This window comes from Equus quagga, chromosome 6 (assembly GCF_021613505.1).
Source record: "Equus quagga isolate Etosha38 chromosome 6, UCLA_HA_Equagga_1.0, whole genome shotgun sequence".
Lineage (NCBI taxonomy): Eukaryota > Metazoa > Chordata > Mammalia > Perissodactyla > Equidae > Equus > Equus quagga.
In genome coordinates this window covers 117,738,348-117,754,646 of record NC_060272.1, presented here as the reverse complement: position 1 = coordinate 117,754,646, position 16,299 = coordinate 117,738,348, and the positions used below count along the sequence as shown (strand labels likewise).

The following is a 16,299-nucleotide window of genomic DNA, read 5'->3' as shown; positions in this document are numbered from 1 at the left end:
TATGTGTATTAGAATTCCCCAAGAACTAGTAAGGTTTACTTATTAGGAATTTAAACAGGATATATTATAAACTTATTAATAAAATAATTTAATTACAAGAAATTTACAGATAATTACAAAAGATTCATGTCAAAACATAATTTTAAAATAAACTTATAGTTAAACTGAATACTCTTTAAGTACTTCTAAAATAGCTTTATTTAATTATTCTTAATTAAGTCAAAGTTCTTTCCCCATAAACTTTTATTTTACAATGAGTTTCTTAAAAATCATTACACACAAATACAGTATTTTGGAATCATTAAAAGTCTGTATTAGAGCCCTTAGAATTCTGAGTAAACAGAACCTAAAAGATTGAGCAAGAAGTAAAAATTAATAGAATGGGATATCCAAATTTTTTCTACTACCTTTCACAATAATTCTCCGTTGAATTAACAGAACAAATTGAGTTTCTTATTGTTAGTACTGCCATTATTTTAGCATTTTTCAGTACTGGCTCAGCTACAATTAATCATTGAATTCATACCCAATGTTTTTCCTAATTCTCAAATAGAAATCAACTATATTATGCTATTAAACCAAAGATTAAGACTCAATAAAAATTTCCTGAGTCCTATATATCACTTACAATGTCCTAGGCTCTGTATTAGGCATAGCAATTAATTAAAGCACTCAATGTGGCCACCTCTGATTCCTAAAACTTTAGTGTTATATATTCAACATTAGCAAATAGTTTTGGTTTTCCTATAGTAATTGAAATAAGCGACTCCTTCCACTAAGTAGTACTTATGGAAAAACAGTTTTGTGGATGATCTTTCTGCTTTAGTTTTACATGTTTCATAATTTATCTATACCTAATACAGAGTATTTACATAATTCTTATAAAATTATTAAAACCTAAACTATTAAAAATAAAACCAAACCAGAGATTATTTGATAAATCAACTTGATAGAATTCATAATAATAATTTTTAAATGCAGTGTCACCCGTAGATTCCTGCTTTGAGTATGCTGATATCAAATTGTAATACATGCGTGAAATTAGTCCTGAAACTGTTTCTTTGTCCTCCTTCAAAAATAGACAGTAAAATTTTGTAAAAATGTAAATATAAGATACATTATATACAGTTCAAAGAAAAATGTTTTTCCCTATTTTACTGCAAGAACAAATGTTGGCTGAAGTAGTCAGTCAAAAGTTAGATATCTCAAAAGAAATGTTTAAAAAGAATAATCAAAATACTTTTTCATAACATTCTAACAAATACAAGTTAATTGTAGTTTGGATTATAGTTCTGTAAGTCCCATTTGACTTATAATAGCCTAAGTAAAAAAAATTGTACTTCATTTGGGAAATATTATCCCCAAAGATCTTACAACAAAATTAAGTGTAAAGACTGAAAAATACATTTAGTATCAGTAATTACTACATTTTCCTAAGAGGACATACACAAAAATATCCCCTGGGTTGTCACTGAATTAGGTCCATTTATTAAATCATTCTATAAAACATTCACTGAGTACTGTCTATGTATTTTAGAATTAAACTAGCTAAACTAGAGGCTCTAATTTCTGTGTGCAAACAAATCTGAGTGACCAAAACATTGGAAAATAGAAAATAGGAAAGTTGTATCAACTGAATTTCTTCAACGCGATTTGCAATTCTACTTTTGAGTTCATAAGAATAGAAATGATTCTTGATCTAATCTTTTAGTTTGGTCAACGGCTCCTTGACCTTTGAACTGAGAGCATAAACACTGTTAATCAAAGAGTGGCTCAAACTTCAGAGAATAATAGTAAGGTTTTAAAAAAGTAAAAAAAAAAAAAAGCCTTTTATAGAACACCAAGGCTTCCACAGATGTTTAATTTCAGCAGAATGTATAAAGTTCATGAATATTAGAGCATTGAAAAATACAAGACATTTAAACTATATTCAAAGGACATATTGATGTTACTAAACGGCATAGAAAAATGCTAATAGAATCAAGTTGTCAAATGCATGAAAATCAGTAAAGCAGGGATTCATGGCACTAGTAATCTCAAGTATAGTGAAGATTTCATAAAGCTCTGATGCACTGGTTTCCAAATTATACTTTATAAGTTGTTAGTTCACTACCTTCATGAAGTCAGGATTTAGAAATGGGTGGGATCTCTATAATAAGAGCTTTCATGTCTTCTATTACTATTGGCTCTTTTATTACAACATTGGTCATCCCTCTTGAAAACACGTACAACTAGTCAGAGAAGTAAGCTGAGCAAGACAATGTGTTAATATTTATACAAAATTCTTAATTAGTATTAGAATAATATGCATGACTTACTGCTGACATAATAAAAAACATCATTTCTATGTATCAAAGTGTGTATATATATATGTATGTTCCATGGTCTACTGGTGAAGCATTTGTCCTTCCCTCCCTTCACCAAGGCTCCACCTTGGTGATCAACTGGGGATGCTAAGGCTACCTACTGTCCCATGGAGAATGTCTTCTGTCTTTTACTGTTTCCAATTGTATCTTCCATGGAACAACAGTCTTTTGGGAAATATTAATAGGTATATATAATCAAATAAATCTGGGAAATAATGTATTTATACCTTTCTGCAGATTCACAATGCACATTGATATGCTAAAGGCTTACAAAAAAAAAAAAAGCTTTTAATCCAGTGTTTACAATAATGGGGCACAGAACATTGTCGTCTGCCATGTCCCATTAGCTTCTGGCAGAGCAGTAGTCAATAGAATATCAGTATGGGAAAGACCATGACAAAAATTCAACATGTATTAGGGGGTAATGGTCTACAAAAGGAGCACCATGATCAACAAATGTACTTTAAAAACCGTAAGTCACTGTCATGGGTTGAAACTAATCCCTCCAAAAAAGATATGTTGGAGTCCTAACCCCTACTACCTCAGGATGTGATTTTATTTGGAGATATGGGTCTTGATAAAGGTAACCAAGTTAAAATGAGGTCATTAGGGTGGGTCCTAATCCAATATAACTGGTGTCTACAAAAAGGAGAAATTTAGACACAGGGAGAGACACACATAGAGGGAAGATGATGTGAAGACACAGGGAGAAGGCCATCTATAAGCCAAGGAATACCTGAGACTACCAGAAGCTAGGAGAGAGGAAGGAAGGAGGGAATTCTCCCTCACAGCCGTCAGAAGGAACTAAGCCTGTTGACACCTTGATTTTGGACTTTTCTAGCCTGCAGAACATTGAGACAATAAATTTCTGTTCTTCTAAGCCAGCCAGTTTGTGGTAGTTTGTGACAGCAGCCCTAGGAAACTAATTCAGACACATCATTAATTCCTATCTTATCTTAGACTCACATGCACTTGAGTAATAGCAATAATATTAATATTATAGTCTAATAAGGGGAATATAGAAAGAGGTCTTCTGTCTTCACTAAATATGACAGCTATACTTACTAAAGTCAGGCTGAAAATTAAAAAGTACCCTGGGCCCAATCACTCTCCTTGGAATTGCTTTACTATACAGGTTTTGTTTACGCACTTTTGCTAAATGCTCTTGACTATAATGCCTTTTTCATTCAACTATTTTGTTCTGTTAAAATAAGAAATCCTTTCTTAACAATAATAAAATGCAAGGAAAAAAATTTGCTCCCATTTTTTCCCTTATCTTGCAATCTGTGAAAGAAAACCTACATTTGTCTAGGGGCATTAGCTGGTGTAGCCCTTTAAAAACCATGCATCCTTGAGGCTCCTGTCTGGGCTATGTGCCAGCACTCACAATAATAACAGTCCTGGGCTTGGCCAACCCAGCTGATTTCTCATGGGAGAGTTAGCGCCAAGACTCTCGCAGTCTGAGGCAACATAGAACTCCTCCAGGGGGGCTCTGGTCCTTGGAATGCAGGTCATACAAGGGTGACCCCCCTTGGCAAGTACACACCCTTTGTTCCTCTGGGTACTTAAGCCAGCTTCTCTCAGGAGGTGGTAGCAGGTGCACGTTGCTGTCCAGCCGGCTGCCACTGGACCTTCCCTATAAGTAACTCCCAATAAACCCATATGTCTCGTTCACTGTCTCTGGGTCTTTTCTTTGGTCTCTCGACAACCTATCCCACACTGCTCACCCAGCTGGGTGTGTGGTGGAATAATTCGAATTCCGGACTATCATCAATTGACTTGAAAAAGGAATACAGAAAATGTGTAAATGAAACAGAAATTGGGTAAAAAAAGAATTTTACTCTGAAAATAAACTTGAGGCCTCATCAAGAGAGTGTTGTTAGGAGAAAGGAAAGAGGAAATAAATTACTATAATGCTTCTGAGACTCTTTTGAAATAAGAAATTCAAGAGGTGGAAGACAATAGATCTAAAAACGTCTCAACTGCTTTACTCCTTCCTGCCAAAAACAAGTGACTATCAAAGACTCGCAGACTTCTGTGGGGGGCCAATGAGTGGAGATCATCTACTACTGAATGGATATGTGATGGCTAATTTTATGTGTCAATCTGACTGCCCAGATATTTGGTTAATCATTATTTCTGGGTTATTGGTAGAGGTGTTTCTGTAGAAATTAACATTTGAATCAGCAGACAGAGTAAAGCAGATTACCCTCCCCAATGTAATGGGCTTCATCCAATCCATTGAAGGCCTGAATAGAATAAAAGGCTGTGTAAGAAAGAATTCTTTCTTTCTGCCTGTCTTTGAGCTGGGACATTGGTCTCCGGGATTCCGACTCAGACTTGGACTGGGACTGGAACGTACACCATGAGCTCTCCTGGTTCTCAGGCCTTTGGACTCAGACTGGAACTATACCATTGGCTCTCCTGGAACTCTAGCTTGATGACTGTAGATTTTGAAATTCCCAGACTGCATAATCACGTGAGCCAATTCCTTACAATCAATCAATCACTCTCTCTCTATATATACATACCTATCTTTCAGAATAATGATGTCCTATCAGGGAAGACTAAAAGGTTGTATCCTATTGGTTCTGTTTCTCTGGAGAACCGAGATTAATACAGGAGAGATGCGTTGGTATATGAATTTCAAGAATCACGTACAAGAAGGAAGATGATAGATTGGCTTTCTAAACATGTCCATAATATCCTGTGTGTACCCTCAAGTTTACACTAATACACTGATTCTAAAACTCACTTAGCATCTTCTTAACTAGAGAAAGGGTCTTGAACGATAGAAACTCACCTTTTCTCCTATTGTACAACAAGTGACTAGTACAATGCTTGGCTAACTGCATTGCTCAATAAGTTACTGAGTAAACAAATGAATGAGCAAATAATTCCAGGTATATAAATTTCAAGCAGGCTAAATGCTAGCAAGCTGAGGTCATCTGATCATTTCATTTTTGGTAGAAACAATAGTTGATAATTTTCCTTGGTTTTAGAACTAACAGCTTAGGTCTGAATAAATATAAATTAACACAATGTTTAGTGGAAAGGTAGAAAACATTATTAATTGGAGCTTATGGCTAACTATACCTGTAAACCATATTTTGTTCTAAAATACACATAATGTTAAGTTGAATCTTTTTCTACCTAAGAGTAATCTGTACTATATGAAAAAGGATTTAAGTTTTAACGGTATTGGATTCTAATCATGTGTAAATTGGGCTTGTCATAGAATGTCATAAAACTATTTGAGATTCAATTAAATGACTAAATCTTAAATAGTACAGGCCTTCGGGTAGTTGTGAATGAGGAATGACAAGTTTAGCCATATTAAATTCACAGAAAAAATAAAAGCCCTCAACATAGTCACATAAAACTGGTTCAATATGCACAACCAACTTCTTCTGAGAAAGAGGATTCACAAAATATGACTTGGAAAGTATAAAATCTCAAAGACAGGCCATTAAGATATATGCTTCTTAAACACTGGAAGACCACTGACTCAAATGTCATGTATTCTGAGACAAATTCAGTTGAAATGTAAAAAATAACGTATATTTATTTGTCATTTGACTATGTAATTTTCTATAAAGGACAATTTTAAGTGGCCTGAGCTAGGCTGGTGTGCTTTTTAACTCATTTTTCTTTTTATGTGTTTATCATTTATAAAGAACCACAAGAAATTCTCTTTCCACTAGCTACAGTTCTATTTTTTTGTTTCTGAGAAACTATAAGAAATTTATTCCCAATATTAAGTCAAAATATTTGCAAATAATTTTAAGTAGTGAATAAACATTTAGTTTACAAGTAGCTTATTTTTTATTACTTTATGATCCTCAGAAATCTTAAAAACAAGATCAACCGACTACATATTTTTATACATGTAAATAAATTCAGGAAAGATAAATGATAAGCAGTAATTTGTGAAATGAATGTACTTTGGTATATCTTTATCTTTGCAAGGTTATTACTAAAGAAATGATTTATTGTTCACCTTTAGTTGTAGTGCCTTCTCTAAGTTTTCAATCTTTCTTTCAGCGTTTCTCAGCTTCCTTAGTTCCTCTGAGTCTGTGAAAGAGCTCTTTGGGGACAAAGACCTTGAACGTTTCACAGGTGGTTCCTCGAGAATAAAACAAGGACATGGTTGAACTAGTTGGAACACTGGATTATGAAAGACATGCAAAATTAAAGAACAAGTAATTTTGAATACTAATAATGAATTATAAAAAAAATCCTGCATGGAATACTGGAGAAATAACAAGCGGAATTACCACAGTGCTACCGCTAAAGGTTTCTCTGTGACTCGTTAATGAGAATATTCATTTACATTTACATTGTTTCTTTCAGAATAATGATGTCCCATTAGGGAAGACTAAAGGGTTATAGACTCAGAAATGCAAGAAACCTCATTACAAAGGAGGGGATAGAGGCTGGTCTAATTGCTCTATAAGGGTCCAAGGTTACACTTGATAGGACAACCAGAAACAAGAGGGAAAGGATTTTTTTCCCTTTGAAATAGTTTAACACACTGTGAAGTTGAAGGAACAATATGCTTGAGGAATATAAATACAACAGACAGTAGATCTTATACCATAATGACCATATGGTCATTAACTATAATGTGGCTAACTAGAGACAAGAATGTGTGTTTATATTATGTACAGCTTCATATACCAATCTGGAGAAAGAATATGTGAAAGCAAGTATTAAGCTGGGCAACATATTGTTCATACTTACTGCATACTCTTATGAAAATGAAAGAAAATTTTGTTCAAAATATCACTCTTATTTTCTTGACTTTTGTTAAAAGCAATGAAACATCAAAGTGGTACATTTTTAAACTTCAGTAATACAGCAAGCAACCAACTTAGGCCCAGTAATGCTGTCTCTCAATTTTAGGAATGTTTTCTTTCATTTAAATAAAGCTCAATGCTGTAAAACTACTCCAAAACGGCAAGAAATGGACAATGCAGTTATGTTTAAATACATACATACATACATACGTAAACAAAGCTCGCTCTTCTGAAAATTACTAGTAATATTAGAGTAAATAAGAATACTGCAGAAACATGGGTCTAATTTTAAATGGTTCCTTTATTAAGATAGTTTGTTCTACTCATAGGAAAACCTGGAAAGAACTAAAAACAATTATCTTGAAAACATGGTTTTCTACTTTTAAAGATATTTTCTACTGCTGAAGTAACAAATGTGAGAAAAACATGTCTAAAACTCCTTACTTTTAGGGAATTGTTATTTCAATTTATTCAGAAACAACATATTTACAATGTGATATTATAAAATTTTTATATCAGTCAATGTTCATAGAATCTTTCACAGCATAATAGGAATATGTAATGAATACTACAAAAGGAAAAGCTGAGATGTTAAGAAATGAGAAATATACTATGAAAAATTTGCTTATTTTTTCTCTATTGCTATGCCTTTAAATCTGAAAATATATAACTCCACAAATTAATGTTAAATTCCATTTATAGTTTATATTCCATATGGGCGGTATTTTAACTATCATATCTGAGTGAAACAGAAGCATTAAGGTATATTTTTCTTCTAATTAAAATTAGAAAATTGAGTTAATGACTAATACCACTTTAAAATTTTTACTTAGATTAATTTATCTATAGATTATATAGACAAGGGATACTTACCAAAACTTTTTAATACAAGAATGTTAATTTACTTCAAAATAGGTATACAACCACTAATGTATTTAATTAATTAGGAATATACTATGTCTTTAGAAAGGGAAAACTTTCTACTCCCAACAATTATTTTATCAAGCATTTGGCACATAATATTTTTTTAAAAGCTTCCAGAAATATAGGCAGAGAAGTAAACGCTGCTGTTTGTTTTTTAACGTCATCTCTTGCCTTGCCAGCCAAATGCTGACAAATCTGCAAAATGACAAACGTACCTACCTTATGTTTCCCGTCAGCACTTGTCAGGATGCTCTTCTCTGAGGAACCGTTGTTGGTAGATCTGTTCTCTGACAGTTTTTCATTTGCTATTTTCAGTTTCTCCTGTAAATACTCAATTTCAGACTTCTGTGAGACCATTAAGGTTTCTAAGCTCGATAAAGATGGCCGTTGGGATATCTATTAAAAAAAAGTATATGGGCAAAGTATATGTACCTTTGCATCTCATATTATTTACATATATATGCAAATACTTATATATAATATTAAATTATCTAAATCACAAGTATTCAGAGAAAGAAAGTTTCATTTCAATAATAAACTGTGAACCAGCATTAGCTAAACTTCTGTCATCCTAATATAATGGCATTTTTCAATAAAATAACCAAGAGTCTGAATAAATATTTTCACAAATACTGTGATAGAGATTTGCAGGAGAAAAAATTTGAAGCATGGTTCCATGATAGACACTACTCATCTATAAATTATTTCAAATTTATGGTTATACACACATGTATTTCCTCACAAAATACTCAATTCACTGTCTGATCATCAAGAGTTATGTAATACCACTGAATATGTACCTGGGAAAAGGAAACCAACAGCCCTATAGCTCTAGTTAGCTTTTAATGTATCATAATTTAACAATAGCTCAAAAAACTGATACTCTTAAAAGTCAATACAGTTCATACTATTCTACTTTAAAATTTATTCATATACCAGATAAACTGCTAATGGTAAGCACTACATTTTAACAATAGAAATCAGGGGAAAATTAAGCTTATACAAAATTTGTTCTGAAAACTAACATTCTGCAATATTCTACTAACATCTTAACTGAATATATTTGAGACCATTAAAATCCATGCATATATGCTATTTCAAATTAAGCACTCCACTTAAAAAAACAAAAACACTAAATCATAGTGAAAACAAAGGCTTTTTTACTTCTAGCATAGAAAAGTCAGATTTTACGATTCTAATATTATCAATATGGATCCAGTAGCCCCGAACATAGTTTCATTTAAAATGTGGACAGCCTCATTCTTCCTAAACAATATTCCTAAGGACTATGAAAAAATATATATGTTTAACTTTTCTGAACCAATAATGGGAAATATTATCCTTTTCTCTTTTGACCACTTTTTTCTTTTTTTAGGGGATAGGCAAAATTTTCCTAATTCTAACCTGTAATTTTTATAATGAGAGGGATCATCTTTGATTTATACTATTACACTTTCCTCATACATAAATCACTTAATTTGTTTCCCAACCTTTATTCTATCAGACTACTAAATATTTTCCTCAGCATATTGTTTACATTGTACTATTATCACACTTAAAATATATTAAATACTTATTCCATTACCTTGCTCTGAACGTCAAATTAAAATACTTAAAGCACTTTTCTTGCAAACTCTAAAAGAATTTTGTCCTATTCTTTTCTCCCCCTGTTAATCACCGTATAGCTTTTATTTCTTTTATTTTTTCCTCCTATTTCGTAAGCAAATTTATGATGTTTATAAATGTTTCCTTTGATTGGGCTGCCAATCTAAACAGTTTTCAAAGGCTACCTGTTCTTGCCCAGGTTTCACTGAATAAAATTATGAAGAATATATAAATATCCCATAATTTACCAAAGAAATTTTAAATAAATTGTTCAAGGTTAAACAAAAATTTAGACTAAAACAGGAAAAACACAAGTTTAGTTTATTGGTATATCCAATAAGCAATCCTGTGCTCTTTAACAAATGAGTTTTCTAAATCATGATTGGATTAAAATGCAATAGATAAGAATGTAAAAATGTGAATATTCGGTCAAGTAACTACAATGATAAATAATTCAAATATTCATGAAGACATAAAATATGCTCCAACAGTGCATTTTGTCACTATACTAATAAGAGGTTTCATATTTCAGCAGCATTTCTTTGAAATTCCTCAATAAACAATAACAGAAATTCAAAATTAAAATACTATGAAACTAGTGATCAACTTAAATTCACATGGGAGCCAAGGAGATAATGTAAATAAATAAGTAAAATGGGTTGTGTTTAGTTTGTTTTAAAATTACAGCTTAGAATCTATTCAACAGAGACACTTTGTATACATATTAAAACATGTAGGTATATTCTTCACTTCCACAAGAAAACTTACACATGCTCCCAGTTTTTAAAAACTGTGGTCTTTCTCTCTCTCTCAAGCCTTTTATCACTTCTAATAGAGATATATGCACAAGAAGTATGTCACATTTCTCTTAATACCACCATTTTTAAAAGTACAAATAAAATGAAATGTCAAACCACACTCGGCCTCACTTTGAGGGAGTACGGAGAGTATTTGTGGCAGTTGCTACTGAGCTCCAGCCCAGTGTTTTCACAGAGGAATGTGGCCCACTACTGCCAGATTACTGATTTTTCAAAAGCAGCAGGAATTCAAATTTCTCAGGGAAATCTCCTAATTTTAAAATGTTTGCCAGACTCACTTTACGACTCTTGTGTTTTGAGAACATGGTAGTGGAAGTATAAACTGCTACAAATTTTCTGGGGGAATTTTGAAACATGTATCAAAGCACATAAAAGTGTATCAAGTCTTTGATATCGCATTCTAGCATGCTCACGGTTGATACAGAAAGATATCCATGACAAACTGTTAGGTGAGAAAAGCAGTTTACCAAAGAATATAGTATACAGTATAGAAATAGATTTCACCAAATATGTGTGGAAAAAACCCTGAAATGTTACAGTGTTATTGCTGAGAGGAGGAATTCTATGTGAATTATTTTCTTCATACTTACCTGAATTTCCTTAAATTCTTTTAATAATGAACACGTCATTAAACGTTTTTCAAAATGTAAAACTTTTTTTCTCCAAAAAAAAAGGAATAAAAATTTAATATAAAATTTTCAGTATAGATGGGGAAATATAAATGAAAGTCTCCCCATAATCTCATCTCTCAGAGTTTGCTAGTGATAAGTTTGGGATATATTACCCAGACTTTAAAAAGAAAATGGAAACCACTGTAATTCTGTCCTTTAACCTGATTTTTTTTTTTTTAACTAACAGGCTTTATTATCTAGAACAGTTTTATACTTACAGGAAAACCAAGCAGATACTATAAAGAGTTCTACACCTCCCACTCCCATTCACCCCAGTTTCCCCTGTTACTAACATCTAAAATTAATATGGTACATTTGTTACACTTAATGAACCAATATTCACACTTTATTTTTAACTGAGGCCCATAGTTGTGAGATAACAGAAAATATGTATATTGGTCTCTGCCTGATTCCTGGCACACAGCTCCCACCTAAAACTCTTGTAAATTCCAAAGTGATAAGAGCACTAGAAGCATCTTTTATTCTATTAAGGTGACTCTGGGTGGGCTCCTAGATGGCTCTTGGACAGGGGCTGGTCACCAAAAGGACCAAGGCAAGATTAGAAGGTTGGAATTTTCAGCCCTACCCACTATCCTCCAGAGAGGGAAGAATGGTTGGAAATGGAGTTCATAATTGATCACACCTATGTGAGAAAGCCTCTATAAAATCCCAGTAGTAGGGGGTTCAGAGAGTTTCGGGGTTAGTGAACACGGGGAGGTGCTGAGAGAGTGGTGCACCTGGGCAGGGCATGGAAGCTCCACGCTCCTTCCCATATACCTTACCCTACACATCTCTTCCATCTGGATGTTCATCTGTACCCTTTATCAGATCCTTTAATAAACTGGTAATAAACATTTCCCTGAGTTCTGTGAGCTGCTCTAGAAATTAGCTGAACCCAAAGAGGCGGTCTTTGGAACCTTCAATCTAGCTGGTTGGTCAAAAGCCCAGGTGATAACCTGAGCTTGCAACTGGTCTCTAAAGTGTGTGGGGGAGGGGGAAGTCTTGTGGGACCCAGCCCTTAACCTATGGGATCTGATGCTATCTCCAGGTAGACAGTGTCAGAATTGAGTTAAATTATAGGACATCTAGCTGGTGTCACAGAGAATAGCTTGTTGTGGGGAAAAAACCTCCACACATTTGGTGACCAGAAGAGTCAGAAATGTGAGTGTTCTGTGTGACTAGTAAAGCAAATTCACAGGGAAGAAAGTTGTAGTAAGGAAGAACTAAATTATTCCCCATGTAGGAAGGAAAAAAGTTTTTTTCCCTTTACAATAGTTTACTCAAATTTCCACATCTTTTAACTAATGTCCTTTTTCTGTTCCAGGATCCCATCCACCATACCACATTACATTTAATTATCATGTCAGTAACTCTTCGCTGTGCCAGTTTCTCACTTTTCTTATTTTTGACGACATGGACAGTTTTGAAGGGCACTATTCAGATACATTATGGGATGCTCCTTACGAGTTTTGGGGAGGGAGATCACAGAAGTAAAGTACATTTTCATCACATCATAGCGAGGGTACACACTGCCAACATGACTTGACTGTTGATTTTGGACCTTGATCACCTAGCTAAAGCAGCGCTTGTCAGGTTACTCCACCATACAGTTACTCTTTTGTCCCCTATCAACAGATCAATAGTATACTCACTTTACTTTTAAGATATGTATATTGTCACATATCCTTACTTATCCCTATGTGTTTTAAGTGCTGCTTTACACGCTTAGTAAAATCAAGACTAACAATTCCCCGACTGTGGAAGCTTATTCTATCTATTGCCCTTAAAATCCCAGACTTTGAAAAGTTAACTTTTCTTGGCTAGGAATTATTAACATTTTAAAATAAACTTTTTTCTATAATATAAGAAATTCTTTTGCATCTTTTTAGTTTCCAGTCGTAGAAGATAATGGTATGGTGGTGGACCATAGCTAATCTGATGAGAAATCATCAGTGGACTATGTGTCCAAATGCCTCCAATTGGAACTAATCTCTTTAAATTGACCATTATTAATACATGACTTATTTTTTACATTGATCCACAGAGGTAATTTTGATCAAAGTCCTGTAGAAGATATAGAGTAAAAGGGGGGTGGGAAGGAGAAGCCTTTAAATGTTGTGCCAATTACTATTGAAAAATTATATAAATTAAATATCTACTCATGTTGCATTAAATTCAAGCAACAGTGTATGGCATTATTACAGTGAAGCCTGAGTGAACACTGCCTAATAAATAGAAAATTTTTCACAGCTATAACAATTGCAAAAAACTGTAAGTTAAATTGTTTTGTCTTATTAGTAAGTTTTAATTAAATATATTAATCTGTGTCCCACTATACTAAAATAATAACAGCTAGCATTTGATGAAAAAGTATTATGTTTCTAGCTCTAGGTAACATTTCACATATATTATCTCACTTACTTAAAAAATTTATAAATTTCAAACCTGTCAACACATAATGTAGCCAATTGCAAAACAAAAACATTTAAAAAGGACATGATATCTCAGCAAAAGAAATAGTTTCTCCAAAAATAATATCTCACTGAAAATTAAGTATAGGTCAAACATACATGTGTATTTAAAAATCTGTAATATATGTTTGTATATAAAATTTCTAACCTATATGCATATATATCACAGAAATTGACATTTTGAATGATTATTCTCTGAAAATCAACTCACATTCTCTTGGAAGAAGATAGAGTATAAAAAAGCATATATATATATATATATATATATATATATACACATATACACTCTTTAATAGAGTGTATATATGTAAAATTTTCTTCTCATGAAATGCCTAAATCTTTGCAAAAACTCTTGCAAAAACTCTTCATTTTATTTAAAATTGATTTTAGAAATGCAGAAATATATCTATCGCCAACTTATAAAATAAACATTGTTAGCTGAATCATCCATAACCTGAAAACAGATCACTTTAATATAGTCATATATTCTTAAAAAAATTAAGTAAAAAGAAAAATAATATCAAATAAACATGATATCATAAATCAAAATAGTCTTACTACAAAAGTTCAGAAATGGAATTACGTGTACCAACTTAAATTTGCACCTCACTTTTAGAAAGACTACTAAATTGAGTAATAAATGTCTAACGACAACAAAGTCAGCTAGCACTCTTTTAAAAAATATAAATATTTGCATGCCTTCAATCCCCTTACTTGTAACTCAAATATCCTCACATTACATTTAAAGATCATAAAATATAATGAAATCATTTACTACATTTAGGTAAAATTTAACCTATCACTATCTCCTCTCACAAACACCATCCTAATGTCACATTATAGCAAAACTCAGTACTATAAAGTAGACAGTCAAATTAAACTTTCCTTTAATATCTAAACAGTTGTGTGGGACAGCCAAATTAGTGAACAGCAAAATAAAAGGGAAAAATTTAATTTCATAACTTTACTTCCACTCATCATACAAAGCTTAATACTGAATGGGTTATAAGTGGATAGTGTATTGGCTTATAGTCACATCCAGTAGATGACAACAGTATCTGTGTTAAAAAGTTGAGCAAACTAACAGGCTAATTATTTCCTCTATACACGTAAATATCACACTGTACTGACAAAAATCAGTGATATTTACATGCCACAAAAGAGTGTTTAGCATTAACTGTTTAATATACACATTGACTGCAGATTCTAATCCCAAGAGTAAACTAATCCTGGACTTACTTAAAAATTAGGATGAAAAGACTAAGTGATTTTTCTATAGACCTGTTTATACGTTAAATAGCCAAACTGAACACAGTCAAAATTGAATTGAATTCTGAATATTTAAAGCACATCTTTTAACAGTGTCCTAAAATAAATTTCTAGATTAAAGGAATTAAATTTCCTATTCAGTATATATCTAAATATGTGACTTTTATTTGCAATCTATTACTTATTATAATGCATACTCTAAGTTTTATAAACATGTGACACTTATGTCACCAGTAAAAAAATTGAAATTTGTGCACTAATGGTATAAGCAAGGGACTATGCTTGTTATGCATTATCATCTCTATACATTAAAACCTCAATCATACTCAAACAAATTCACTAAAGTGTGGTTTTCAATCTGCTAACTATGCATTCCATAATAGCCTGTAATTATTAAAAACTGACAAGAAAGCTACGCCACCTGTGTTTATGTGAAGCCAGGTAATGAAAAAAACAACAACGCTGTCATCACCTCTCAATTCCTGATTGCATTATCAAAACTGTAGCCGAGTTTGGCATCTGGGTGTGACCTTGTTAACTGCTAGGGTAATTAAATTTATTCTATTGGGAAAAAGGATGATAAATTATTAGCAAGAAGATTTTGTTCACATTTTATTAAATTGGCCTGTCAAAGGGTTGGCCAAATTATCAAGGGCCTCATTTATTGGAGGCCAGCCATATTGCCACATCTGTTACAATTATTTATAATTTCAGCAGTTGAAAACCAACTGAGTTAGGCATCCGCCATGTAAAGTAATTTACAAATTATCTGATGAGGGAGTGTTTTAGCTTCTCCCTCATTTCTAGCCAGCAGAAAGCCGCGCTGTAATTACAGAACACGATTAGGTTCTTTGGGGAACTTATCTTGCGCTCATAGCCATAGTAAGATGCAGCAAGAACATATGGAGGAGCTTGTGCTTCTACTCCCTGAAGCTCGTGACCCGCCTGCCGCTGAGCCCTTGAGTTGAATTTGAATGAGAGTGCCATGGCTAATGTTCTACACATGCACCATTTATGCCACAAAACAAATCGGATCACTGCTAATTATGAAGCAGCTATAATCAGGCCTTCACATCTGTGTAATGTGAAGCGCAGTAGGCTGTATTCCAATAATGTATGACTACCTTTGGGTCGCAAATTGCGAGCCATATTGCCTCAGTAGTAGTTACTGAATTCAAAGTAACTCCTTTGATAAAAGCCCATCACATGGATATTTTTATCCAGTTTATAAAAAAAAAAGAAAGAAAAAGCAAACCCACAAGTCTTTCTTTATCAGCTATTGACCAGAACAGTTAAAGCATATGGCACAAGTTCATTAATGAACAACACAGAGCACTCTAATTTAATGAAACCACTTGAGCCATAAAAATCAGATT

At 33.0% G+C, this 16,299-nt stretch overlaps 1 protein-coding gene across 3 annotated transcripts in view; it reads right to left on the bottom strand.

Annotated features, from left to right (window-relative positions):
- The window catches only part of CNTLN (centlein), a 314,336-nt gene that overhangs the window by 156,982 nt on the left and 141,055 nt on the right, over positions 1-16,299 (bottom strand). For all 3 annotated transcript variants that reach the window (XM_046664977.1, XM_046664979.1, XM_046664980.1), the window contains exons 9-10: positions 8,309-8,485; positions 6,367-6,492 (exon numbers count right to left, since the gene is read on the bottom strand). In XM_046664977.1, coding sequence (XP_046520933.1) covers positions 6,367-6,492; positions 8,309-8,485 — 303 coding nt within the window. The remainder of the gene's footprint in view (positions 1-6,366; positions 6,493-8,308; positions 8,486-16,299) is intronic.